Source organism: Cottoperca gobio, unplaced genomic scaffold (assembly GCF_900634415.1).
Source record: "Cottoperca gobio unplaced genomic scaffold, fCotGob3.1 fCotGob3_42arrow_ctg1, whole genome shotgun sequence".
NCBI lineage: Eukaryota > Metazoa > Chordata > Actinopteri > Perciformes > Bovichtidae > Cottoperca > Cottoperca gobio.
Genome location: NW_021167006.1, coordinates 25,001 through 52,500, shown reverse-complemented (window position 1 = coordinate 52,500; position 27,500 = coordinate 25,001). Strand labels below are relative to the sequence as shown.

The 27,500-nt window shown below is 40.6% G+C and overlaps 2 protein-coding genes and 1 long non-coding RNA gene across 6 annotated transcripts in view; 1 reads left to right on the top strand and 2 right to left on the bottom strand.

Moving 5' to 3' along the window:
- Positions 1–2,791: 2,791 nt before the first annotated feature.
- On the bottom strand, positions 2,792–17,428 carry LOC115006020 (myelin regulatory factor-like protein). The gene is made up of 23 exons (XM_029428028.1): positions 17,359–17,428; positions 15,763–15,856; positions 15,137–15,198; positions 13,916–14,333; positions 13,187–13,375; positions 12,865–13,060; positions 11,862–11,938; positions 11,483–11,593; positions 11,317–11,410; positions 11,006–11,206; positions 10,571–10,679; positions 10,349–10,458; positions 9,875–10,029; positions 8,175–8,327; positions 8,006–8,065; positions 7,543–7,589; positions 6,983–7,129; positions 6,190–6,237; positions 5,972–6,050; positions 5,789–5,863; positions 5,229–5,340; positions 3,296–3,367; positions 2,792–2,884 (listed from the first exon to the last, which is right to left on the bottom strand). The coding sequence occupies exons 1-23, from the start codon at positions 17,426–17,428 to the stop codon at positions 2,792–2,794; spliced, it is 2,772 nt and encodes a 923-aa protein (XP_029283888.1).
- A 7,859-nt stretch (positions 17,429–25,287) lies between these two features.
- The window catches only part of LOC115006003 (leucine-rich repeat-containing G-protein coupled receptor 5), a 26,405-nt gene continuing 24,192 nt past the window's right edge, over positions 25,288–27,500 (bottom strand). Inside the window, exons 18-20 of the mRNA XM_029428006.1 lie at positions 27,195–27,438; positions 26,869–27,023; positions 25,288–26,770 (exon numbers count right to left, since the gene is read on the bottom strand). Of these exons, the coding sequence (XP_029283866.1) occupies positions 26,058–26,770; positions 26,869–27,023; positions 27,195–27,438 (1,112 nt within the window). The 3' untranslated portion in view covers positions 25,288–26,057. The remainder of the gene's footprint in view (positions 26,771–26,868; positions 27,024–27,194; positions 27,439–27,500) is intronic.
- Positions 26,637–27,500, top strand: part of LOC115006004 (uncharacterized) — a 4,204-nt gene continuing 3,340 nt past the window's right edge. For 2 of the 4 annotated variants that reach the window (XR_003832011.1, XR_003832010.1), the window contains exons 1-3: positions 26,637–26,778; positions 26,884–27,077; positions 27,201–27,481. This is a non-coding gene — a long non-coding RNA (uncharacterized LOC115006004). Of the gene's footprint in view, positions 26,779–26,883; positions 27,113–27,200; positions 27,482–27,500 lie in introns of all 4 variants that reach the window. The other 2 variants (XR_003832012.1, XR_003832013.1) reach the window with 2 other exon arrangements.

The window sequence follows — 27,500 nt, the reverse complement described above, 5'->3', positions numbered from 1 at the left end:
ATATGTAGTGAGACAGAGAAATGTGTAATGTCCCTGAAGGTAACGTTTCCTCTCTCTCCTGTCATGGTGTCATCAGTCCTGTGTTGTATATGTAGTGAGACAGAGAAATGTGTAATGTCCCTGAAGGTAACGTTTCCTCTCTCTCCTGTCATGGCGTCGTCTCCCCTCTGAGCAGCGTCAGCGTTGTGTTTGTAGCCAGAAGCTTCATAAACTGACTGTTTATCCAGTTTTAAGACACTTTTTACATTTTGGTGCTTTTTAACTCTATATTTGAACCGGATGAAGTACCATTTCGATTGAGAGACCCCTAATGGCAGAAAATTATATATTGTGACTTAAAGTACTTAATATGTGTTAAGAAAATATTCTTAATTTCCACCACCACTGCATATATGGATGTTAAAAGCAAGTAAACAAAGAAACCCAAATATTTAGCCTCTTTAACATTGTGGGGACCTGTGACACCATTGTGGGGACTCCTCTGCGTTGTGGGAACTCCTCTTCATTGTGGGGACTCCTCTGCGTTGTGGGAACTCCTCTGCGTTGTGGGGACTCCTCTGCGTTGTGGGGACTCCTCTGCGTTGTGGGGACTCCTCTGAGTTGTGGGGACTCACCTGCGTTGTGGGGACTCCTCTGTGTTGTGGGGACTCACCTGCGTTGTGGGGACTCCTCTGTGTTGTGGGGACTCACCTGCGTTGTGGGGACTCCTCTGCGTTGTGGGGACTCCTCTGTGTTGTGGGGACTCAGCTGCGTTGTGGGGACTCACCTGCGTTGTGGGGACTCACCTGCGTTGTGGGGACTCCTCTGCGTTGTGGGGACTCCTCTGTGTTGTGGGGACTCAGCTGCGTTGTGGGGACTCCTCTGAGTTGTGGGGACTCACCTGCGTTGTGGGGACTCCTCTGTGTTGTGGGGACTCACCTGCGTTGTGGGGACTCCTCTGCGTTGTGGGGACTCCTCTGTGTTGTGGGGACTCAGCTGCGTTGTGGGGACTCCTCTGTGTTGTGGGGACTCACCTGCGTTGTGGGGACTCCTCTGTGTTGTGGGGACTCACCTGCGTTGTGGGGACTCCTCTGCGTTGTGGGGACTCCTCTGCGTTGTGGGGACTCCTCTGTGTTGTGGGGACTCACCTGTGTTGTGAGGACTCCTCTGTGTTGTGGGGACTCACCTGCGTTGTGGGGACTCCTCTGTGTTGTGGGGACTCACCTGCGTTGTGGGGACTCCTCTGTGTTGTGGGGACTCACCTGCGTTGTGGGGACTCCTCTGCGTTGTGGGGACTCCTCTGCGTTGTGGGGACTCCTCTGCGTTGTGGGGACTCCTCTGCGTTGTGGGGACTCCTCTGTGTTGTGGGGACTCACCTGCGTTGTGGGGACTCCTCTGCGTTGTGAGGACTCCTCTGCGTTGTGGGAACTCACCTGCATTGTGGGGACTCCTCTGTGTTGTGGGGACTCACCTGTGTTGTGAGGACTCCTCTGCGTTGTGGGGACTCCTCTGTGTTGTGGGGACTCACCTGTGTTGTGAGGACTCCTCTGCGTTGTGGGGACTCACCTGCGTTGTGGGGACTCCTCTGGCTAAGAAACTGTAGGATGGATTCGGTCAATGAAAGTCCCATAATGGGACCAGAAGGCTAACTTTGGACATGTTGAACCCTCTGGTCCTTTCACTTTAAGCATGTAAACATTTTAAGTCAAGATAGATTTTTAAACATAACTCACTGTTTATTAGTTTTCATTTCACATAAAGCAGAGCAGCCAGGATTCAGTCAAGTTCAGTTTCACACTCACAAAGGACTAAAACTATATTAATATTTATTCTAATAAGTAACTTTAACATCTTTTAATTAATGCTTTTCCTTAGCATTTCAGACTTGAGTACATTTTTCAAATTTCATAATTTGAGAAGTACAAACAACAAAACTTCTGAGATCAAAATGTATGCTTCATTCTCAAAAATCAGAACTTTTTCTCTGGGAATTTTTTAATAATCCCCAAATTTCTTCCACACAGCTGCGATCCTGGGATCAGTACTTTTCAGCAAATAAAGTTTATCACAACAACTAAAAACCAAACCAGAAAACTACTTAATTGGAGTCACTTTTCAAACTGAGCAACGCCTCGTCACAGGCTGCGTAGGTCTGTTGTATACGATACTAATATTTCCTTTACAGTTTTTACAGACTTTTATAAAAAGGTAAAACTCTCCAGTTTCTCAATAAAAAAGCAAAGATTTGAGATTATTGATCATTTGTTTGGGAATCACTGCTTTAAGGAGAAAATAAATCGATTAAAGTACATTTAATTTCACCGACGTTTGATTGATGATGTTAATGAAGTGTTTTCTGTTAGTCTGTGTTCTTCCAATTTCCAAGATTTAGTTCATACATTTACGAGAATAAACTCAGTTTTACAGGAAAACAACTTGGATATTCTGAGATTAAAATGTAGTAAATTTGTGAGAAAAAACTCACAAATTCTCTGAGATAAAGACAGAAATTTGGAGAAATCGTGATTTATTTTGTCAAGGAACCAATTGGTTCACATTACGAGTGTCTCTCTTGTAAATTTACGACTTTATTCTCGCGAATACACCGTTTGTGTTTTTGCAATTACGCAGTAAAATCTATCAGCCAAAGTTATATCACAATAAAAAAGCATTTGTAGCTTTTAAAAAAACTTAAACGCAGGAGTGATTCTTTAATTTCTCCGATTGTCATCTTTGTGTTACAAAAGCAAATATTTCTTATATTTGCATTAAATAAATTAATATTTCTTGTGATTTGTCTGTGAATGTGCGTCTATGAGTCTGTGCAGCGTCTGTAGAAGTGGAAGTGGTAGTCAGTGAAGAGCGCCCCCTCATAGTGACGGTCGGTACTGCAGTTTGCCTGACCCTGAGGAGAGAGACGTTAACAAACGCTTATTATATAACTTACATTATTATAGTAAATGCTACAAAATAAAGGCTGCTGTGTGTCTGTAGATCTGTTCAGTAATGACATCAACATTTTGCTGTAGAAAATAAAAAGTTTCCAAACTCTAAGTTTTAATCTTAAACTTTATACGGTTAAGAATCTTAAACAGAAGAAGATAAAGAACCAAACTTCATAGAAAAAAGTTCAAATTGAAAGTTTTTTTTGTGTCTTCAAAACATCATTGAATGATAAAAGACTTGAATCAAGAAAAACATCACAAACAAACATTGTTTTCTTGTTGTATGCAGGATAAATGTACTTTACATAATAAGTTATTTAGTAGATTGTTGGTTTGTGTTTGTTAATAATTAGAAAAAAGAAAGTTCTTACGGCCACTGTGGAGCGAAAGTGGTACGAGCTGTGATAAAGACGAGCGACATTAAGAGGCCATTCGTGTTCTCCCTGCAGAAACACACACACACACACACACACACACACACACACACACGCACACACACAATAATCAATGACACATCAGGGAAAAGCTTGTTGAACCTCTCTGTGGTCGTTTCTACTTTCTGACACTGAGCAGGATCTGTGATGGACACATTTTATATAGTTTAATGGGAAACAAAACAATCAAACTGAAATATAGGTATATGTTTTGTCGACTATAATATATACGAGTCTGGTGGAATGTAAAAGTACATTTACTTTGGTAGAGAGTGCAATCAATACTTTCATAGGTTGAGTCGGCAGAATAAATTAGATGATGAAGAAAATAAAGATAAGAACAGTATGATGTATATGTGCATGTTGCAAATACACTGATTTTCATATTATTACTATTCAGTGTTTTTCTTTTTCATCTATGTTTTGCTTTCTGTTTATTCTATTTCATCTTATTTGTATCTCATCAAATGTGTTTTATTTTCCATTACTCAAGGTTTTTATGTTTATTTTATGTCTAATTTCACTTTTTGTGTCGCACTTTGTGCTGCATGTCTTGTGAGAAAGGTGCTGTACGTTTATTGTTAGCATTATTAATGTTACTATTATTATTTACTCAAGTATTGTACTGAAGTACACCTCTGAGGTACTTTACTTTATACGTCTACTCCACTACAGCTTTGAGGTAAATATTGTACTTTTACGCCACTACATTTATTTGATAAATAACGTTACTTTTCAGATTCTTAATATAAAATATAATTTAACTAATATGTTTAATTATAGATTAAACTACCCAGCAGTGCATAAATTATTTTTCCACTGTAGTATTACTACTTTTATATATCTGAGTTCTTCTCCTGTTGTGTTTTGTGTGTAACTGTGTGATTGGTGTCCGTGTCCTGTATGAGTGTGAGCGTGGCTGTGATTAGCATGTTGTTGTCCTGATGTGAGAGAAACTCACCACACATCCATTATTCATCAGTGTTTCTCCTCACTACCTGCATTATTCACTGTTATGGTAACTGAGTTAGTGGACTGGAACCTCAGTGACCCTCAAAACACACGCACACACACACACACACACACACACACACATACACACACACACACACACACACACACACACTTCCATGTAAAGCACTTAAGGCTGTATTTCTTGTATGAAAGGGGCTATACATATAAAGTGTATTATTATTATTATTATTATTATTATTATTATTATTATTATTAACTCAAGCACTGCCCTTAAGTATAATGTTGAGGTACTTGTACTTTACTTGAATATTTCAATTGTATGCTACTTTATACTTCACTCCACTATATCTCAGAGGTAAATATTGTACTTTTACTGCCCTACAATTATTAGATTTTTAGAGGAGATCAGATGTAAAGTTTTCTGCATTTAACACCAACTTGAGTTGAGTTAAATGGAACTAAACATCAAGAGCAGACTGCAGGGATTCAAGGGTTTGTACTACTGAAGGGGATGAACAATAGATAACTGCATCGTCTGCATAATAATAATTATTCACATATATGGAGAACAGCAGTGGTCCTAGTACGGAACCCTGGGGCACACCTCTTGATACAGGGAGGAAGGAGACTATGAGTTCAAAAGGAACATTTTCAAACTATTTGGGTTTCAGAATAATGGACACTCCCCTTGCCAAGACCCTTATATTGTTCATACAGCACATAGAAGTGCATTGAAACCTTGTTTAGATGGATGAGACAATAGATCAGATGTGTCGCTGGGATTTGAGTAAAAGAGCCTTTTTTTCATTTAACAACAGAAGCAAATGTGAATTCCCAAATGTGTCTAAAACTTCTGACATTGATTCACCAGGTGAAGTAAGTCTGTGATATTTACCTGTGTGTTTGTCAGGTATCTGCTCCCAGTGACAGCGTCTATATCCAGCAGAGCAGAGCAGGCCGCCAGCTCATCCAGGCTGCACAGATAAACCACCAGCAGCTCTGTGGAACTACACAGAAATAAAGATATGAAGAACATATTAAAACAATTTTCATTTACTGTCAAGTCTTTAGTTTAGTCTCGACTTATTTGTAAGAAGATATTAACTATTACTGTTTCCCAATTCTAAAACTATTAATTATATGTAAATGTTATTGTAATAATAGAAATGAATGTATTAATAACAAGAGAGACGTTTACAAAGTAAGAGTTGACGAATGTTGATGTTAGCTAAGTAACATTTACTTTTATTTTTGTTTATTATTATATCTACAGGTATAATTTGTAAGTTGTATTCAGACACATTTAACTGCTGAAAGCTGATATTTCTAAAACAAACCTCATTCAACAATGACTTGATTTAAAATGAGCTGTGGCTGTTCAAACCTCAGACACGTGTTCATATAAATATAAATATAATCTAAATGTCTGTTTTCATGGAGGTGTTTTGGACTTACTTCATGAGCAGAGTGACTCTCATGTTCTCTGGGACAAACTGGCTGATGGGAACTCTGTAGGTGTATCTACCGGGCCTGAAGAAAACACAGCAGGATTTTACCAGAGCTGACTATAAAACTAATACACCGTCATAGATATTATAGTAACTATGGTGTATTGTCTGGTGTGTGTTCTTTACTTACCCACATTCGCCGCAGTATTTGCTGTCAATCACCTGCTGGTTCTCTTTGATCATGAAGGATTGGATGGTGGTGTTTGTCCCTACAAGAGAGAGATTTATAGAACCATATCACATTGTGTGTAAAATGTTTAATCAAGTTGTTTTAATCAGTCGCCTCCGTCATCACATAATGCAACAGCTTCCTCCCTGAAGCCCTGAAGTAAGAAAGTGAACACTTACAGTCTCTGGAATCTTTCAGCTTGTGATAAAGTTTTTCTTTTCTTCTTTCTGTAGAGCAAAGACACACCGACATTACAGCGGAGTCAAAACCACACTCACATTTCTGTCGATTTGAATCTCTTATAGACGTTTTGTTTCTCTTCTTGGTTGTTCTGCGTCTCTTTGTAGATGTTCTGCGTCTCTTTGTAGATGTTCTGCGTCTCTTTGTAGATGTTCTGCGTCTCTTTGTAGATGTTCTGCGTGTCTTTGTAGATGTTCTGCATCTCTTTGTAGATATTCTGCGTCTCTTTGTAGATATTCTGCGTCTCTTCTTGGTTGTTCTGCGTCTCTTTGTAGATGTTCTGCATCTCTTTGTAGATGTTCTGCGTCTCTTTGTAGATATTCTGCGTCTCTTCTTGGTTGTTCTGCGTCTCTTTGTAGATGTTCTGCGTCTCTTTGTAGATGTTCTGCGTCTCTTTGTGGTTGTCTGCTTCCAGGCTCTGCTGTTATACCGTGCTGTGTATGGATCAGGTCCTTCCTACATCCAGGCCACGGTCAAACCAAACACCCAGCTCGCTCACTTCGCTCTGCAGCGGCCAATCGCGAGTGGAACCCAGATCCCCCTCAAATAAAACCTGTCTGCTGTCCTGCTCCAAAATGGTGGAACGAGCTCCACATTGATATCAGGTCAGCAGACAGGCTTCACACCTTCTGACTGAACCCTCACCTGTTTCGTCAATAATAACACTTTAAAAATGTTCTGTATGTTGCACTTACATTTGGCTTATTAGAAGCTGTTGTGAGCTGTTGTTACCTGTCATATCAGACTCTTCCGTGGAGGTGATGTTGGAGTCAGTGCTGCCCCCTACAGGTGGAGGGCAGCAGTACACATGTTCACAGTACAGCAGCTCACAGAAGTCCACGTCTGGCGGCCAGGGGCCCGGTGGGCTGGTCGGTGGGACTGGTAGAGAGAAGTGGAAGGTACATTATAAAAGTGAGGTGTTTATCTAAATGTTATAGAAAGAAGTTCATCTCATCAGCCCAAAGTGCTTCACATAGAAAAACTAATAAAACTAAACCTTATTGCAAGACTTAAAATTACAAAAATAAAACAAGGAAATGTTAAAAGTCAATAGAATAAAATGAAATAAACCGGGATGAAAAAAAGAATGATTAAAGATTAAAAACTAAGGCTATAACTCCTGATTAAAAGATAGGTCTTTAATGTCCTTTACAGATCAAAGTGTGCAGGGTGAACACAAGTTATTATGTGATTACTGAAGCAACTCATTCATTAATCGGTGTTACGTGATCTGATACTCTGTACTCTGTATCCTACACCACTGTGAATGCAAACAGGACGTTGTAGTTTACCTGTACTGCTCCCGGCTGTCGTCTGCAAAGGATCCACACTTTCGTTACTATCGGACAAAAACAACAATCGGTACAAACAAGTCAACAAAACTCATGTTCTGTTTAAGTTATTATGGAACATAAAGATCGCAGGCAGCTTCTGAGTCCATCACTAAAAAGCTAACATTTTGTATATTTTGGCAACTCTAAGGATAAAACATATATTTATAAATTCTGCAAGGAGCAATGGATTGTAGTTGTGTTACTATGTGGTTGCTAAGAAACTAACTGTCACCAGGTGGTTGCCAGGCGACTGTGCCGTTAGCAGGTGCTTGTTGGAGACGTTCAGCAGAACAGAAGCTTCAGTGGACGTTGAAATCAAACACTTTTATCCGTTCACCAACTTTTACACTTCAGCCAAGTTTAAAACAATCTGTGATGTTTCGAGATGTTGTGAAGCTGCGCGTGAACGCAGGAGACGAACCTTGCGTTGAAGTCCTCCTCCTTCAGATTGAGGAGGTACAGAGCGGTGATGGAGATCACGCTGCACATAAACGCACACAGACCAGAACGGTTTTCAATTCATATTTATCCTTAAAAATGTAAAGTATTATTTCTGCGTAGTGAACACAGGTGGTGACATCACGACTTACCAGAACGCCATGGTGGCCAGCAGGGTGAAGACGCTGGCGTGGAACGCTTTGTGCCGCAGACAGTCGCTGCACTTCTGACTCCAGCCGACCTTCTGAACCCCCCCGGTCTTACAGTCGGCAGGACTCGGCGTCATCGACACACTGCTGTGTTTCCTGTTCAATAAAACAACAATTACAGCTTTTATTCTGAAACCACTGATTAAAAAACAAAAAACAAAAAACAAAAAGGAAAGAACAACAAACTCCAGCTTATTATTTTTAGTCTTTAGATTTAACAATTACATTTAAATGTTACATTGAGAATGACATTAAGATATATATTTAACATTTACATTTATAATTATCTTTTAGATTTAACATTTAACAACTTTTGGTTTAAATTCAGATTTAACATTTATTCTTGAACATATATTAACAAGTACGTATAAACATGTTGTTTTACATGAATTTCCGTCTCAAATGTGAAACAAGTGAAAATCATTTTCTAAATTATAACCAAAGTTTCAGTCTGGCGCAACAAACGCCTTTCAGAATAAAGCTCCAGCGTCTCCGTGAGATCTTGTAAATCTTTAACGGCTGCAGCTCTTCATTCACTCACACACACAGTAGCCTTCACACACTCACTGTCCTTGAACTGTGATTTACAATGATACACTGATAACACGGTGACGACACACACACACACACACACACACACACACACACACACACACACACACACACAACACACAAACACACACACACTGTTTTTTTAAAATTGTTCCTGAGAAAGAACAAATGCATAATTTTAAACAAATTATTATTGCATATGAGAAGTCTGAAATAGTTCAATTTATTGTATTTAAAAAAGAAAAGAATGTCTGAATATTTATAAAGAAATATGAGGAGTTATAACTGAGGGGGAAAGCAGCAATATTTAATGTACAATTGCTGAATTATTTTGGCCCAACAACATCTTCACAGATATCATATAATAATAATAATAATAATAATAATAATAATAATAATAATAATAATAAATAATAATATTAATATTAATAAATAATAATAATAATAATAATAATAATAAATAATAATAATAATAATAATAATAGTCTATGTAACAATATTATAATTTTATGAAGATTACATTAATTAAAAGTTTAAAGACAGAACGTTAGGTTTGGGATGTGTGTTTTGCACATTATCATTATTTTTAGTTGTTGAAAAATATGTGTGGTTTTTTAAATAAATAAATTAGACAAAGTCATAATTATGAGATTGTTTTCCTTGCAGGCAAATCTTTCTCAACATTACCAACAGGCTACAGCTCAGGTATGACCTGTTGACTACTGTTTAATATATAATATAATATAATAATATATAATATAATATAATATAAAATATATATTAATATATAATATAATATAAAATAAAATATATATTAATATAATATAATATAAAATATATATTAATATATAATATAATAATATATAATATAATATAATAATATAACAATATATAATATAATATAATATAATATAATATAATATAATATAATATAATAATATAATAATAACAATAATAATAATAATAATAATAATAATAATAATAATAATATAATAATAATATAATAATAATATAATAATATAATAATATAATAATATAATAATATAATAATATAATAATATAATATAATATAATATGTATAGATGAATGGCTGAAGGTACCCGGTGGAGCGCAGGCTGCCTGTCAGGCTCTTGAGCTTCGCCAGTCGGACGTTCCAAACCTCCAGGTCGTTGATTCGAGTCTCCAGGTTGTCGGTGAGCTTTGACAGCTGCTGCACCGCCCCCACGTTCTCCATGAAGATCTGCTCCTGGATGAGGAAGAGGAAATACAGATTTTTAATTATTTCTGTTTCCTGTGAGATTCTTTAAGTTCTTAAAATTTAAGTGCCAATCGTCTTCTGCTTCCAGCTTCTCAAATGTGGATATTTTCTGATTCTCTATCATATTATTACACATTAAAGACATTTGAATGCACCATTTTGGGCACTTTTACTGATTTCTGACATTTTATAGACTAAACAATGAATTCAATCTCTTTTGTAATAACCTTTGACCTTTGGAGAAGTAAACATCACAACAACATTAACCAGTGAAGATAAAACAGAGTCTGGAGGAAGAGGAGATTACTTTGTCCACCATGAGGAAGTTATGAATCTTCTCTCCGTCAGAACAGGAAATGTCTCCGACCTCCGTCACCGCTGAAGGCAGCAGCTCCTTCACCTCCTGAGCAATTATACCTGAAATATCATGTCATCACGCATCATTCAAAACGATCCCAACATACTCGTATATACTCGTAATACCTCCCCTCGTATTATATGAACACACTCAATACCATACTGTTGTTACCTGTCTGGTGGGTGTGGTCTATTCCCATGGTGGAGGCGAACACGGGTTTATAATCGAACTCAACGATTCTCATCTGAGTGATTCTCTTCAACTGCTGCTCAGAGTCAACCTGAAGCGTTTCAAAGAATGCAGAATCAGAAAAACACGACTTCTTGTTCTCTCTGAAGCTTAATTAACCCAAAGCCATATTTCATAAAAGTTATAACATGAATAATAGAAGGGTACTCTGAGTGCTGAGTGCCTTCTCTCACAATGTTAATGAAAGTGAAAAATAATGTGTGTCTGATTTGGTTCCAGTCCAAAACAGGTCCTTGGCCCGTGCTTCACCCTTCCACCAAGATTCATGAAAATCAGTTCAGTAGTTTCTCTGTCCTGCTGGTGAAAGGACCGACCTTGGCAGAGATGCAGTGTTTAACTGATACGTCACTGTCTTACCTCCTGTATGTTTTCCTTGGCGCGGGAGTCGGACGGCTGCATGACGGCGCCCATCACTTTGGCGTTCCCGCAGACGACTAACGCCTCATCGGGGGAGTCGGTGTTGATGCCCACTCGACCTTGACAGACCACGGCGTCCTGCACCGCCCCGCGCTGCCACAGGGCGTCCCCGTCCATCTCAAACTGACCAGGGTTAGAGGCCTGCGGCGGGGAGAGGCTGATTATAAATCACACACACACACACACTTCAGTGGCGTCAGTGCTTCACACTTGTTGTTATTGATTCATTGGTTTAAAGTCGACGTTTTTACCCGGACGATGATTCTCTCGGACACCAGAGCTGTGAGGAGGAACGTCTCGTCTCCTCTCACTGCAGCGTACAGACCAACCACCATCTGAAAATATCTACAAACAAACACACAGTTAGCATGTAGCTGTTGTTCATTCATTCATTCATTCATAAACTCACTCACTCACCTCTGGTCAGGGTTGGGTTTGCCTTTCTTCCTCATGTTGTTGGACGTCGTCTCGCTGAAGTGCAGCCGGCCGATAGTTACCTTGGTAATCTTACCACTTGGCAGACTGACCCTGGAGGATCATCAGTTTTATAAATATTAATAAAATGTTTTTACAACTTACGTAAATGTATAACGTAGAGAAAACTAAAAATAAGAAGGTTACTGGTGAACAACATCAAATTCCTTTTTGACTGAATTTTGAGAGACATGTCAAAAGAAAATGGGAATAAATGTTTGTTTCCATCCACTTGTGTAGGGGTGGGTTCATCGAGATAAGCTGTCGGTGGGTATCGGGTATATTTGGACTGACATGTAGGGATGCTTCGTCCGTTCTTTACCTGACGGGGTGGAAGGCCTTCTTGCTGCGGTCGGGCTGAGACTGCTCAATGGTCACCTGGTGGCTTGGAGATTCCAGCTGAGAGGTGAGACATGCAGGTATCACACAGAGGAAATACTGCTGCTTGTGTTTCCCACAACATTTAGTAGCTTTTCAGATTCTCTGGCAACCGAAGTCTGGAATCAGTCCGACATCCGTCCCAGAGTCAGTCGGGTTTAGTTTACAGTGGAGTTCAGACTGACATCCCCACATCAGGACTGTTGCTCAGCAAGTAGCTCCAACGCTAACTGCTGCTATGCTAACTGCTGCTATGCTAACTTCTGCTATGCTAACTGCTGCTATGCTAACTGCTGCTAGGCTAACTGCTGCTATGCTAGCAATGTCTCCCTGCTTCCAGTGTTAATGCTTAACTAGGCTCAACATGTCCCAGACCAATCTCTGCACTGGACCCACAACTGAAACTGCTTCTGTGTTTAGTTGGGAATCATTTTGTTTTGAGAAACATTTTTACCGTTTTTCAGGCAAAGTTATGGATGATTTCTTTTATTGTCTGTTAACTTGCACATAATTATCCGGTTCTTGCCCCTATTCCTCATAAGCTGTTTACATGGCAAATGAAAATGCCATGTCGCGATATTTGCACAAATACCCAAAAACCTGTTGGTATCCAAGTCTTTCAGAATGTTTTAAAGTCGGCGTGTTTCTCCTTGGCGAGCCGTAATCTGCAGACCCCACTTGAGATGCATATTCTGAATGCGATGTATATGCTCCTAAAACCTAAATAATATCGGCATATCCTACGTGTGTTAATACATTCAGAATAAAGCCTAATTCTGAATATCCAAACAGAATATGCTGTTTACATGACCCGTATCAAAAGATTGCAAGATGGAATAGCGTAATTTATCTTTACTCATTAACGTTTACGTAATACAGGGAACTCACACTTCTTACATATATGTTGCTGACCACAGTGTTGACATAAGGTTGAGTCTTGTAAGTACCTTGACCCCGAACACTTTTATCTGGAAGTGGTCAACTGTCTGCGGACCGCTGGGCGTTCCTAAGTATTGTGGCTCGGCGGCGACACCGATGTGAACGGTGACCTGGAAGTGGTTCTTCTTCTGGCAGACAAACGCCTCGTCAGGTGCAGAGTAGTTGAAACCTTTATCTGTGTCGACGTGGTAGGCCGGAGGACACCTGGAAACGCCGAAGAAAAGTAATTACTTTTGAAATTAAAGCTGAGTGAAGTCCAGATGTTTGGTGTAAGGATGACTGCATCAGAGTTCAACTTTAAAACCCTGATTCAGCTGGCTCTACACTCACAGTGTCTGGTAGGTGCTGTCGTATAAAGCGCTCCAATGTTCCGGCCGGTACTGTTCCCATGTCAGAAGCTGGTAGGATGCAAAACCACCTGCGCCGTTCCCTACACTGCCACCTTCACTGCCAGCGGCCTCCAGTCCTGCTGATGGTTCCTCAGACTCAGATCTCCTCCTCTTTTTACTCTCTGGGGAGCTGAAGCAGGAGGAGACAGATTTACATGTTATGCTGATGACTCCATGCTGTATGTTTTCATAACATTTATTGTAGGTATAATGAGGAGATCTTCAGTCATTTGTGAGCATGTCAACAACTTAGGTCGAATAAGATTATAAACAAACGAATAATAAGTGTTGAAAAATCTATTTCACTGGGAGCCAGTGAGAAGAAGTCAAAATAGAAGTGATTTGTTCAAACCTTTTGGTTTTAGTTAATACTCTAGCTGCAGCATTATGAGTAATCTGGAGTTTATTCAACATCTGCTTTGTCAGTCCAGTAAAAAGTGCATTAAAGTAATTTAGTCTGCTGGAACTGGCTTTTGAATCTGACAGGAAGCATCTCATTTTCAATATATTTCTAAGATGGTAAAAAGCTCTGAGATATTAGAAGTCCCTTCTTATGACATATTTCTTCAGCCAGGCGTGTGCATGTTCCCAATTCCCTGTCTGTTATCACCAGCTGGCGACTAAGTAAAGACTATAAGCGGGAAACTGACAATGCCGGATGTCTTCTTACCAGGTGTGCAGCATGGTGGAGCCCTGCAGGCAGGTTGAAGGGGGCATGGACAAAGTTGGGACCAGACCTGGACCAGTGCATGCTGTGGCGTAGCTGTTCGAGGGGGGCAATGGTGGGGAAGGAGGTGTGGGAGGGGTATAAACCTGCGCGCAGCTCTCTGCACTCAGGTAGTGTGGGTGTTCAGGTAGGTGGTGTGTGTGCTGGTGCATGGGGGCAGGTGGAGCAGGTGAGGTCCCAGACTTGACGCAAATGTTTGTGAGGCCCAAACTGCGGAGCTGTTCGTGGGTCAGCAGCTCATGTTGGGCAGGGTCTCGATCCTTAAAGGGACAGGACGACGAGGGGGCCGGCTGGTGTGTTGGCTCAAACACCTTCTGGGTGTTCTGCTGGTTGGACCAATAGGGCGGCTTGTAGTGGAAGTCTGCCAATCAGAGTAGTGCAGTATATGTAGTATATACTGTATGTCTCACCCTATTAGCATATTTAAACATCACACTTCAGAACACTTGTAATATAAACTTGTGTTGATGTGAGTCATGAAGTGGGGAAGCTTCATGCTGATATCTGTTAGTTACATGTATGACTCTGTTCACCTGTAGTGTGTACAACATGTATGACTCTGTTCACCTGTAGTGTGTACAACATGTATGACCCTGTTCACCTGTAGTGTGTACAACATGTATGACTCTGTTCACCTGTAGTGTGTACAACATGTATGACCCTGTTCACCTGTAGTGTGTACAACATGTATGACCCTGTTCACCTGTAGTGTGTACAACATGTATGAATGTTACAATACATATCTTTAAAGGAGCTTTTCTCTAAAGGAGCTTTTTCTCACACTCTTCAGCAGAAGTCTCCACTTCAGTAGCACTTACATACACCAAACTTTCCACTTTCATTCCTCTCTATATTCTGAAGCTTTGTGCAGAGGGCTTTGTTCACATGTCACTCACAGCTCATGTTATACACGCTACACTCACTACATGCAGGAGATGCACAGAGTTCTGTGTGCTGACAGGATTTAGTGATTTATGGAGTGATACAAAGATCCAAAATCCCTTAAATCTAATATGTCAAAAAAGTTAAACAAGAATTTTGAACCTGACTTTATCCAATGTTAACATTTATGTTACATTATGTACATAATATTTAATAAGGTAACATCCTTTGCAGACCTGACCTTTACAAAAAGACAATCATGGTTGAAGCTGTGAACAGTACCTGGTATCTGAGCAGGTGAACAGGCCTCCGAACTCGAGTCAGGAGGAGACTCAGGGAGCATGCTGGGAAAATATAAACAAGAAAACAGAAAACGTTTTTTTATGTCTAAACTTAGATTTTGCAATAATTTCTCTGGTTTCTACTTCCAAGTAGTTTTTCCATTTTCAATTCTAATTCCATAAAAAGCTTAAAGTTTATTATTTTGTGCTGCAGAAAGTAGTTTTTATGTTTGATGTTATATTGTTTTAAAGGGATCTCGTTCAGCTTTCTGTATTTACAACCTTCACTCAGCTGATAACCAACGAGGTCGAGGTTGTTTGTGTATTATAGAACAGAACAGTGTCCAGGAATGATCCAGTAGTTTTCTATTACTCGTACCACGACTCTTACTTCCTCTTCTACAAGTACTTTTTTCATAATTCAAACATATTTTCACACATTCTCAGTTTTAACCACATGTCTAACGTTGAAAATGTAAACAAAACACAACCAAACTACTTTTATTTTTCAGTCTGATCAGATTGGATCAGTAATTATGTGTGTGTGTGTGTGTCTGTGTTTGTGTGTGTCTGTGTGTGTTTGTGTGTGTATGTGTGTATGTGTGTGTTTGTGTGTGTTAATCTTACAAGCTGTTGGGGTCCATGTCATTGCTGAGGTACTGCTCCAGGATGCTTGTATCCACTGCGACAGAACTGTCCAACACACCACTAACATCCTGACCTACACACACACACACACACACACACACACACACACACACACACACACACACACACACACACACACACACACACACACACACACACACACACTTAATTGATCTTAACTGAGAAAGACAAGTTAGATAAAACACTGTGTGTAGCCTGTTGACCCTCTGGTTTGTATTATATATGGACAACTACAATATCTCAGAGACAATTAGAACTAATGGACCCCTGGACTTCTCCTCTTCAGTCCCCCCCCCCGCCCCCAAGGGCTTCAAGAACTATCTCCTCAAGGATATCTGCGTCTACAATCCGTGGAACAACTTCAAGGACAACTTGAATCTCCTCAATGGCCTTGAGAATCACTTAAAGAATAACCTGAAACTCCTTTAGAATCTATGGATCTCCCTCAAGAACAACTACAATTTAGCCAAGGGGTCCGGGACCCTTCCTAAAGAACACTTCAACCTTTTAAAAAGGACAGGCCAAACTCACTCAGGGACAACTACAATAGCTCAAGAACAATTAGGACCTTTTCATGGACCCCTGGACTGTCTTTTTCAGGACCAGTAGAGACTTCTCATACAGCCATCTCTCAAGGTCCACAGGAACTACCTCCTCAAGGATCAATATATCTGCATCTACAATCCGTGGAACCACTTCAAGGACAACTCGATTCTCCTTAAGATCCCCTCGGCCCTTCTTACAGACCAGTACAACCTCCTCCAGGGTTCCTGAGGACCAGTGAAACTTCCTTCTACTCATGGACCCCTGGATTGTCCTCTTCAAGGACTAAAATAACCTTCTCAAGGACCAAGGTCCACAAGAACTATCTGTACCTGAACGACCACTTGAATGTCCTCAAGGACCATTGGAACCACTTCACCAACCAACTGAAGGCCACATAGATCCCCCTAGTGACTCTTGGATCCTCCTCAGCAACCAATGCACTTCTTCAAGGACCACTAGAACATATTTACCTTCTGAACGACTCCTGGAAACTCAAAATAGTCACTAGAACCTCAATAAACAACCCTGTCAACCTTAAGGTTACGTTCCCACGCAACTAAACTGCAATCTAAATTATGTTTTGAGGGAAACGTACTTTCTCCGGGAGATCAGTCGCAGATAAGTGTCATGATCTCCAGTCTAAAGAGAACTTCCTTTGTGATCAGGTCCATCATCAAGTCTCGATACTGCATCAATTACATTTTGATGGAAACATACCTTCTCCCGGATTACGTTTGTTTTTGCTCAAACAGGACACATCGAGGAGACCGCTGTTCGTGTCCCGTGTGAAACCAAAAGTCAACGTTCACTTAATTTAATTTACGTCCGTTAATTAAATTACGTCACAAATGTAATTATTTTAGGACAAACCACGTGTTTAAAACCGCGACCATAATCTGGGAGAAAATAAGTTTCGGGATGTAATAAGGTGGGACATAAAGAGTCGCCATTAAACAGCACAGTGTGGATGATTGTCTTAAGCAGATGAGATGCAGGGATGTCGCTCACCACTGAAGAACTGCTGCAGCGCCTCGTTCTCTCCCAGCACCTGCAGCCGGCAGCCCGCTCCGGCCTCCATGCTGCCCAGCAGGGGGCGCTGCAGCCGCGGGGAGTAAAGGTATTAATATAAATATATACGACTTTAAATACAATTAAAATAACTCACCATATATGGTTTCTATAGCTTTGTATTGAGTTAAAGCACAACAACAATGAAAGTGACAAAACAAGAACACATTTCATCTCTCTAAATTATAAATATTCTTCTCCAACAACAAATAACAGATTTTAAATCAATTCTTTAAAAACACGTTTCAATAATGAAGCTTTCTCATGGTTTACTCTTTTAGTTGTCATCATTTCTCTCAATTGACAATGTATCTCTCTACTTTATCACTTTCATTATGAACTCACAGGTATTTATATCGCTTAGATTTCGTTCACTTGTAAGTTGTTGTTCCTCATGAAGAAAAGTCCTGTTCATAAATAATAAGGAATAACACAGGAGACGACAAACATGGAACAAATATTGATGCTTTTATTCAATTTAGCTGCTTTCATCCAGATTTTCTTCAGTCTTCAGTCTTACTTCATAATTCACCTGATAAAGATGAAGTTAGTTTGAACAGACAGGTTTGTTCAAACTCACCTGTCTGTCTCTCCAAGATGGCGACAGGCGGTCAGATGTCTGCTCGTCTCTTCAGGTACAATCCATCTGTCGTTATCACAGTCAGATGTTACACGCAGAGATCCTCCCAAATGTGTGAATTCTTCTTCTGCGGTTTTATTTAACAGATGTATTTCCCTTTCAGATATGAATTCTTCTTCTTGTTGTTTGTGGCGCCTGAGGATCGTCTCTGTCCGTCTGGACTCTGAGCTTTGAACAGGAAACAGGTAAGAGGCGTGTGTGTGTGTGTGTGTGTGTGTGTGTGTGTGTGTGTGTGTGTGTGTGTGTGTGTGTGTGTGTGTGTGTGTGTGTGATGGAGCCATAAACCATCTAACAGGAAGTGCACACACACACACACACACGTTTGTGTTGCTATACAGGTGAGGACCCTCATTCACATTGATCCATAACCTTTTAACTCTTAAACATAATAAAAAAATAAAAACAGATTTATTTTTAAACACTGTATTAGTATTAACTGTAATGATCATTATTATTATAAAGTGGGATATTTTTTATTTCTTAAAATGACAAATAAAGGGATAATTGTTTTCATCTCTGTCTCTGGATGAGAAGTTGCTGCGTTGCATATTAGAACCGTGTAGATATTAATAATGTTCGAGGTTTAATTTGTAATGCTGGTTTGTTGTTAAATGTCCTCATGGGCTAAAACTGGACCTCGTAAAGATATAAGTACTAAACACACACACACACACACACACACACACACACACACACACACACACACACACACACACACCTTATCTGCTGCACGTCATTAGTAAATACTCTGCTGTCCTCGACGTCCACAGAGGAAGGTGTGTAGAGAAAGAAAGAAGTCCAGAAGCTGCTGAAGACACTCGATGTGAGACTCTCTACACCAACAACACAGGTTCTAAAATAATAATTAAAATCAATAGATTTATTGCAATAGAGTACATTTAATTATTGCTCCAGAATAAATGTAATTGTAATAGAATACAAGTATTTTTTGCATTAATGTAACTATTGCATTAGAATAAATATACATATTCCAGCAGCATCTCTGTAAGTTTATAGTGTTTTCTCTTTATTTAACTTTGAAATGTGCCTTTAAATTCTGTTTCTTATCCATCTGCACGTGCAGTAGCACCCCCCGCCTGCAGGGGGCGGTGTGGACTGTTTGTGGAGTCATAGTGGATTTGTCTTCATGAATTGTAAAAACATGTTGCTGTCAAACAATAGACAAGACAACAGATACAATAATCTATAAAGTATTAGTAATCAAGTGTTTATATTTATGTTTTAAGAAGTATAATTTAACTGAGTCTCTGTCTGTCCAGCAGGTGGCGCTGCAGGACACATTATATTCAGCCTGCAGCTCTGGATCGACATGTTGGACATTTTAGCACTGATGTGATTGTTTTACAGCTTTGGCTCAATAAAGTTTTTCAAGTTTCGGTTGCAACATGTCCTGTAATGTAAGTAACGAAACATGTCGTTGATGGTTTTAAGGTTTCGTCAGATTTATGCACAAACATGTTTTTCTTATTTCTACATTTAATGTGAGATGTTGTGGATTATAATATCACGTATGTGACATATTATTCAGAGTATAAACTTTTAAATGAATCACTGGAAGATTCCTCGAGATTGATGTAAAATGTTGAAAGAATGAATTTCCACATCAGTCGCAGAGCAGATGATTCCTTCTGTGCAGAGACAACAAGTCATCTCAGTGTCTTTGTGTGGTTCGGCTTTTATTCTCAGTAATGTTACATCTGTCGTGGTGGTTTTGCTTCTATTTTGAGTGTATTTGTTGTCATTTTGTGTCGTTTTGTGGTTGTTTTATGTCTATTTTTAGTCTTCTTGAACATCCTTGTGCTCATGTTGTTGTTGTTTTGCGTGTCTTTGTAGTCGTGCTGCGTCTCTGTGGTTGTTTTTATGAGTTTTACTTTTCTTTGTGAGCGTTTTGATTCTGGTTTGTGGTTATTTAAAGTCTCTTTGTGATCGTTTTTAGTTGTTTCCTGCAACATATAGTGAGTCAGGGCCGTTGACCCCCCCTGGGCTGCTTGGCGTCCATGCAGAGACCCCCAACATGTTGACCTGCGCTGGTTAAAGTTCGGTTAGATTTTAGACACAACAACAACTTAATTAAGGTCAAAGGCAGATGGAGGTTCAGGTCGACTGACTTTTACTCCAACAGAACAATAAGCAGATAAAGGAGCCGACGTTAACGGCAACATGAAGAAGCTTCATTAAAAGCAGCTTCTATGTTTATTTATTTATAACGCTGGAAAAATGAAACCCTAATGCTTCATTTTACGACCCCATAAATTTCCAGCAATTTTCTAGGAACTTTCTTGGAAGGATCTTTGTAATCTGCTGCTGATTATAAGGAAAACATGACACGGCGCTTTACGAGCCGTCGTTGTTTCCCAGATGATGAAGTTCTTCAAAGAAATGCTAAATTTAGACAAACCGGAAATTAAACGCTTTTCTTCTATCGTTCAATAATGTTTGAGCAGAAACAGAAGAATTAAGGAACTGAATGTGTTCGAAACTGTTTTGTGTCCAAAAGAAGAAGAAGCCTGCACACAGTGTTGCATGATGGGAGAATATGTTGGCTCTGTTTTCCAGTCCAGAGAAGCGTAACTGACCTCGATCGTTGTTGAAGCATCGGGCTTTAAATATGTTGCTGACCTTTTCTCAAAATCTCTCTCCAAATATTATTCATATTTTCTCTCCAGCGATTACGAGTTTCTGTTTGCGTTGAAAGGAGCCAGTTGAGGTGGTTCATCTAGTGAGGAGCCCCCTGGCGCCTCCCTAGGGAGGTGTTCCAGGTACAGCTGGGAGGAGACCCCGGGGAAGGCGATGGATGGATGGATATTCTGAGTTTCCCCCCAAATATTGTGACATTTTTTCTTGAAATATAAACATTTCTTTCTCTCCCAATATTACGACTTTTTTCCTCTAAAATGTACTTTTCCCGAAAAACTTATTTTTTCAGCTGTTTCACCAGAATTTCACCATATTTCCATATTTCTTTTACCATAGAAAGACACACTGTCCTCCCGTATCATTACAGGTTCAACGTATGTAAACATAAACTTATAATCAGAGGGAAGATCTTCTTTATGCCGACGACACGCTTTTATATTTGCAGCATCGTTTCTGTGACCTCTGACCTTTCTGCTGCTTCTGTGAACGTTTCACAATAAGTCTTCTGTCTGTTCCATCTTCTTATCACACTCTCCTTTGTCTTCCTTATCAGGTTGAGTTTCTTATCGGTGACCTGGTTCCCAGATTGCGTCTTCTTTATTTAATGATATACAGAAAACATGACAGTTGTGATAAATACGACATCAACAAAGTAGACCCCAGTAGTGTCTCGCCTGAAGTTAGCCTTAAACAAATCATGGGAACTGTTCAGTGAGTAAATCAACCAGAGAAGAAGAAGAGCAGCAGGTGTGTTCCCAGAGTCCTGTGTGTCTTTAATACAAACACACATCGTGAGAGGTTGATGAGGCCGAGCTTCACCTCGAACAGCAAAACAACTAAAGAGAGACGGACGCTCCAAAAGCAGTTTGAAAGGTGGTTTGAATCTGTGGAGCCACTTTAAAGATATGGATGAAGTTAAAAGTAAATTAAGAAGTATAACACCTGTAACCGCAGGTGTGTGATGTAAATATGATGACCCAGGAAACCCTCTTGAAAAGGTCCTAAATGTGACATGAAGATATTAAAGTGAACAGTTCAACACAGGAGCATTGAAACAGACCGCTAACAGTGACTCAGCGCTCTGGTTTCTTCTTTGTTTGTTCTGTTAATTGTGCGATTGTTTTAAGTTCAGTGACTCACCTCGGCTTCACTTTGTTCTTCTGTTGAAGTTCACATCACTCGTCTTCTCCAGCAGGAAGCAGGATATAAATACCAACGATGCGTCACGATTACAAGATAACTGAATGAGTGTTTTAACTTTCTCCTCGTCGATGAAGGAAACTTTAAACTTCTCAAAGAAGCTGCAACACCTGGAGCTGGTTCTGATCAGCGTCTGCACGGCTGAGCTTTTAAATACTCACACAGCGTTTCATTAACAAAGGAATCTGAAGCTGAACTGGATTATTGTTTTCTTACATTAAGTACTAAAATCACTGTGAGAAATCTACAAGTAAAAGTATCATCAGCTAAATGTGCGTAAAGTAAAAGTATTGATAGTAAATGTTCCGTCTCAGTGTTTTAGTATTCACGTTGTTTCTGGATTAATATTACTGCTGCATTGTTGTGTGTTCCTGGACGTGTTTCACATATTCTTCTGATATTCTTCACTTTTTAAAACATATTGTTTCAAATAAGAATTCACATAATTTTTGGATATTTTTCAGACATGTAGAGTTTGTACCTCCTTTATATACTGTTGGGTAGTTTATATAGTATATAGTTTATATACTGTAGTATTAGTTTATTCTTTATAAACATTTTCAGACAATTTACAAATCATTTTCCAACATTCTTCTCATATTTGTCAGCATGTTCCTGCTGCAGATGTTCCTGCTGCAGATGTTCCTGCTGCAGATGTTCCCTCCTTCACATCCTGTCGTAGTTTAATGTACACGATGCATCAGATTCTATAACATCATCATGTTTTGTATCTTTGTCTCTAAAAAGTCAACTCTTCATGAGTTCCTCAGAAAAACAGTTTCCATCTTTGTGACATCATCTTCCAGCTGATCGAGAGGCTTTTTAAACACTTTATTTATCTGGAGGAAACTTCATCACAAACATCTGGAGACACATGTTGAGCTCACAGGAAGAGGAGGAAGAACGTAGCATAATGTGGAAGTAAAAATAAACTGTGTGACTTGCGTCAGAAGCTTTCGTAGCTTAAAGTCGGCCGGATGCTCATTCATGATAAAAACTTCTTTATCTGGATCGATGAGTTCTCCAGAAAGCGTTCACGCTGCTGCGGATCATTGTGTAATCGTTTACTTTCAAACCTCTTTTTTTATCCTAAATGAGTCACAGCAGCCGAAATATATATAATAATAAAACACAAGACACCTCCGAGCGTTTACAGCCACGTTGTTGTTTTATATGTATATATACATACATATATACGTATACACGTCACAAACTAAAACTTCACTCTTGACTTTTATAAACTAAAACAACTCAAAACATTCAAATATTTTACACAAGTTTACAACAGGAAGAGAAAACAGACGACAGGCGGACGTTTGATTTTCACAAAGCGTACGAACTTCTTATTTCTGAAACATTTCTAAGTGCTGAGAATTGAAAGAGCAGCAGTTAAACCGTCACACGGACATTCAAACAGTTTGTGCTTTTAAAAAATATGTTTCTTACAGCTATCGGCCGGCGTTGCCAGATGTACGATAATTATTGTATTTGTACGATAGATTTGCTCTCCGTACGATCAATAAGTTAAAGTACGAATGTGAACATTTTGAGACTCTTACAATTACAAGTTGTTTTAGTCGTTTCCAGATAAATGTTACGTCTGTGTTTACAAATCTTTTTCTCACGTGACCTTCTTCGTGCGCAGAGTACGATGTCGAACTCACTTCACAAAACCCTTCAGTTATTTTATTTGTTTCACTACATTTTGTTTGTTTTATGTGTTTAGTTCATTGTCTTTGTGTTTTAAATGTGGAAATATCGCTTTCTAAATAAAGTTTATTATTTGTATTATTGTGTTAATGGACACGTTTGTCGGGTGGTCTTGTCGCACCAGAGCTACGTCAGCTCGGTTGATGTAGATTTGTTTGTTTATTTATTATTGTAGAACTTCTTATTTATTCTTGAAAACCATTTAATTGTTTGAATGTTCAACTACATGGAATAAAAAATGCAACACAATAAACACAAAGTTTTAAAAATACAAACGCACAAGTTTGTTTTCTTCTAAAGAATATTGGACGTTAAAATAAAGATCGTATCTAAAGGTCCGATTATTGACTTTTCCGGGAGCTTTCGACCACATCGCACGTCAGTTGATGGAGTTTGTTCGGTTGTTATCACGAAGTGTTTTTCTTATTCACGTGTTCCGACGCAAAACTGAGGAAAACCATGACGTGGCAGAAAGCTAGTAAGTGGACCTTGAGTTACATTTCTTTACTACTTTTTAAACTCGGGTGTTAAACGCTCACGCAGTTCGTGCAACATGAAGGATTATTAGTATTATTATCTCACGCAGGATTAAAACTTTTAAATGTTTAGTTTGTAACAAAAACAATTATTCAACATTTCTCGCTTCGTGCGCGTTCGACGGATCGGAGAGATACTTTATACAAAAGACAAGTGTAGAAACATTAACGACGAATTCAAGACACTTCTTCTTCTACTGGGGATTCTGCAGTTTTCACATTTGGCGCCGCAATCTGTGAAGCAGTTACGACGGGATGGATTTAATCCAAAGTGTAAATATACAAACAACATGTCAGCAAAGACATCTCAGTCTACAGAACAGGAAGATAGGATTGTCACAGTAGCTCGTATTTACAATATGTACACACATTTACTGTACACACACACACACACACACACACACACAGCTGAACCTGAATTTGCTGTTATTGTGTTTCCGTCTCTTTCTTTGGTCAACAAACAACAGAACTGTTCCTCAGCGTGTTTGGCTGTATGGACGGTCGATGCCGACGTTATCTGCAGCGCTGCAGCACAAGAATAAAGAGTCTGTATTTTGCATCGTACGTTCGGTGCTGCGCGATCAGTTCCTGTTCAACAAACATTTAAAGAGTGATATCAGACAGGAAATACTTTTATTAATTGTAAGTTTAATCTCCTGCTGGTTTAGTGTCCTTGAAACGAAAAATCAACAGTTTGATAGTTTTTATTTCTCTGAACGTCTTTCAGCTGCTGAACATGAACTTCTTCAGTTTCAGCTCTTTAATCTGTTCGTCTTCTGATTTCTGTTTTCGGGGGATCGACTGACGTAACTCACACAGACGCTGCAGCTTTCACACACACTCGCAAAAACACATTAGCTGTAGACGGACACACACACACACACACACACACACACACACACACACACACACACACACAGAAAGACATAATGCTCAACAGCATTTGGTAGAACATTTGGTAACACAATGCTGTAAATCGTCTCGTATTTCAAAGTAAAAGCTGTTGACTATTCATTATGTGTGTGTGTGTGTGTGTGTGTGTGTGTGTGTGTTCTGGCAAGATGCCTTGAATTGACTAATAAGAAAGTGAATAATGTGAAAGTCCCAGACAGAACAAAGTTCTTCTTCTTTACATTTATTTCTATCATCAACGTTTGAACGATTTTTCGACTGTTCTGGTCTCTGCTACACCACAGTCCCATCAGTCTGCAGTGTGTGTGTGTGTGTGTGTGTGTGTGTGTGTGTGTGTGTGTGTGTGTGTGTGTGTGTATGTGTGTGTGTGTGTGTGTCCAAAGTCTTTGGCTGTGGTCGAAGTGTTTTCCTCTTCTGAAGGTTTCTAACGAAGTGAAGTTACATATTAAGTGCAGAGCAGAGGAACGGGTCATAGCACTCCACCATCCGTTATGTCCCACAATTCCTTGCGGCAGCAACATTTAAAGCGACCCACGTGAACAACGTTGTATACTGGATCCTCTAAAGTCCTCATGGATTCTTTCTCTGACCTCATGACGTTTTCCATCGAGGTCAAGCGGAGTGGACATACGCTGCATTCCAACACCTGCACTAGGAAAATACTGAGTCTGTCCAGAACACACACCAGCAGGCTTCTCAGACCCACAATCCTTTGCACTGGGGATGTAAGAGCAGGAGGTTGTTTGTAAACGTGTTGGATCAGCTGCAGGACGTACTGAACGTAAAGAGGAAAGTGTGCCGGTCTTTCACTCGCCTGCCAAAAGTCTTCATCGTCTGAAAACTAGATTTTAAAACAGGAACTCTTCATGAAACAGGGTCAGAGATGAAACGTAACCAGGACCTGTGTGTGTGTGTGTGTGTGTGTGTGTGTGTGTGTGTGTGTGTGTGTGTGTGTGTGTGTGTGTGTGTGTGTGTGTTTTAGTCTATTGATGAGGAACAACAAACACTGAATGTGTTTCGCTCCTTCCTGTTTCCTCCTCTTCCCCCTTCGTGCCTCCAACTGCCACCAGCGCCTGCGTGGAGTCACAAGACTGTTTCTCCGCATCCTCGTCGTACGTCGTATCCATAGTGACCGGCTTCGACCTTCCTCCTCCTCCTCCTCTGCAGAGTCTGGGCACCGCCGCTGCCCCGCAGGTGCGTTTAGCCAGCGCTGCCAGCTCCTGCCGAGCGAGCGGGTTGAAGAGGATGTAGAGCAGCGGGTTGACGCAGGCCGGCAGCGGCGCCACGAGCAGCAGCACCGCCTTCGCCGCCTCCGGCCCAGCGGCGGAGAGGCGCAGCAGAGAGGAGAAGGAGAGGAAGGCGACGGGGAGGTAGAGGAGGCAGTCGGAGAAGAGCAGCCAGGCTACATGTCGAGTCAGCATCACCTCCTCCTCAGCGGCGGGCGGAGCTTTGTTGGCCCGACAGTAGAGGCGAGTGTAAGCGAGCGTCATGAGGAGGAAGCACAGCGAGTCGAGGAGCACCAGGGAGACGGAGAAGGCCAGGGAGGAGGAGGAGGAGGGGGAGGAGGAGGAAGGCAGCGGCAGACAGAGGGAGGTGCTGCTGTGTCCGGCCACCAGGGGGGGCAGCGTGACGGCCAGGCCCAACAGGAAGCACAGACAGACCGCCAGACGGACGGAGAGCGGAGACGAAGAGTGACCTGAGAGGGTGAGAGTGAAATCTTTATACCGCTCTCAGGAATGTGTGTGTAGCAGAGTTCAACCAAAACGTTTTATAATGTGCGTGTGTTTTCCTCACCACCGTGTCCGTCAGGTTTGTGGCGGCGTGCGGCGGCGGCCAGGCATCGCTCCAGAGCTGCGACGGTGAGCAGGAAGAGGCCGGTCTGCGACGCAAACACACACAGGAAGCCGCTGAGGCGACACAGGAAGCTGCTCTCCCACCGCGCCCCGTACCTGCCACACACAGACCAACAACTTTTATTTTGAAATTTTCTCGCTTTCTTTGTAGTGAGATGATTACAGATGTTTCGAAACTTCTACACGTCAGAAACCGTTCAGTCTCACAACATCCACATTTATAAATATCCCAGAGTACCCAGAATTCCCTCTGCTTTGATTTTGTACCTCCAGAAGCTGCCAAACGTCCAGGCGTCCACCGCCGCCAGCCACCCGCTCCACACTCCCATCAGGCCGTTCACCAGGGCCAGCAGACCAATCAGCAGTTTGGGTGGAGTCAGGGAGGCGCCGGGGGAGAAGAAGACTGACAGGACGACCAGGCTGTTGCTGACCAATGAGAGAGCTGCGATGAGCCACACCCCCCCACGGATCAACCAGCTGCCGAGCAGATGGAGACACGGCCGGAACGGGCCTGCACGAGTTCAACGATCTTCAGTTAGAGGTCACGTCATCAGGTCACTTGTGAAATACATC

Excerpts from the sequence above, each read along its gene's own strand:
- LOC115006020 (XM_029428028.1), bottom strand. The coding sequence starts at position 17,428 with ATGGAGGCCGGAGCGGGCTGCCGGCTGCAGGTGCTGGGAGAGAACGAG. Across the intron at positions 11,411-11,482 it reads AAACCCAACCCTGACCAGAG|ATATTTTCAGATGGTGGTTG; the intron begins GTGAGTGAGTGA and ends GTTTGTTTGTAG. Across the intron at positions 3,368-5,228 it reads GATACCTGACAAACACACAG|GGAGAACACGAATGGCCTCT; the intron begins GTAAATATCACA and ends GTGTTTCTGCAG.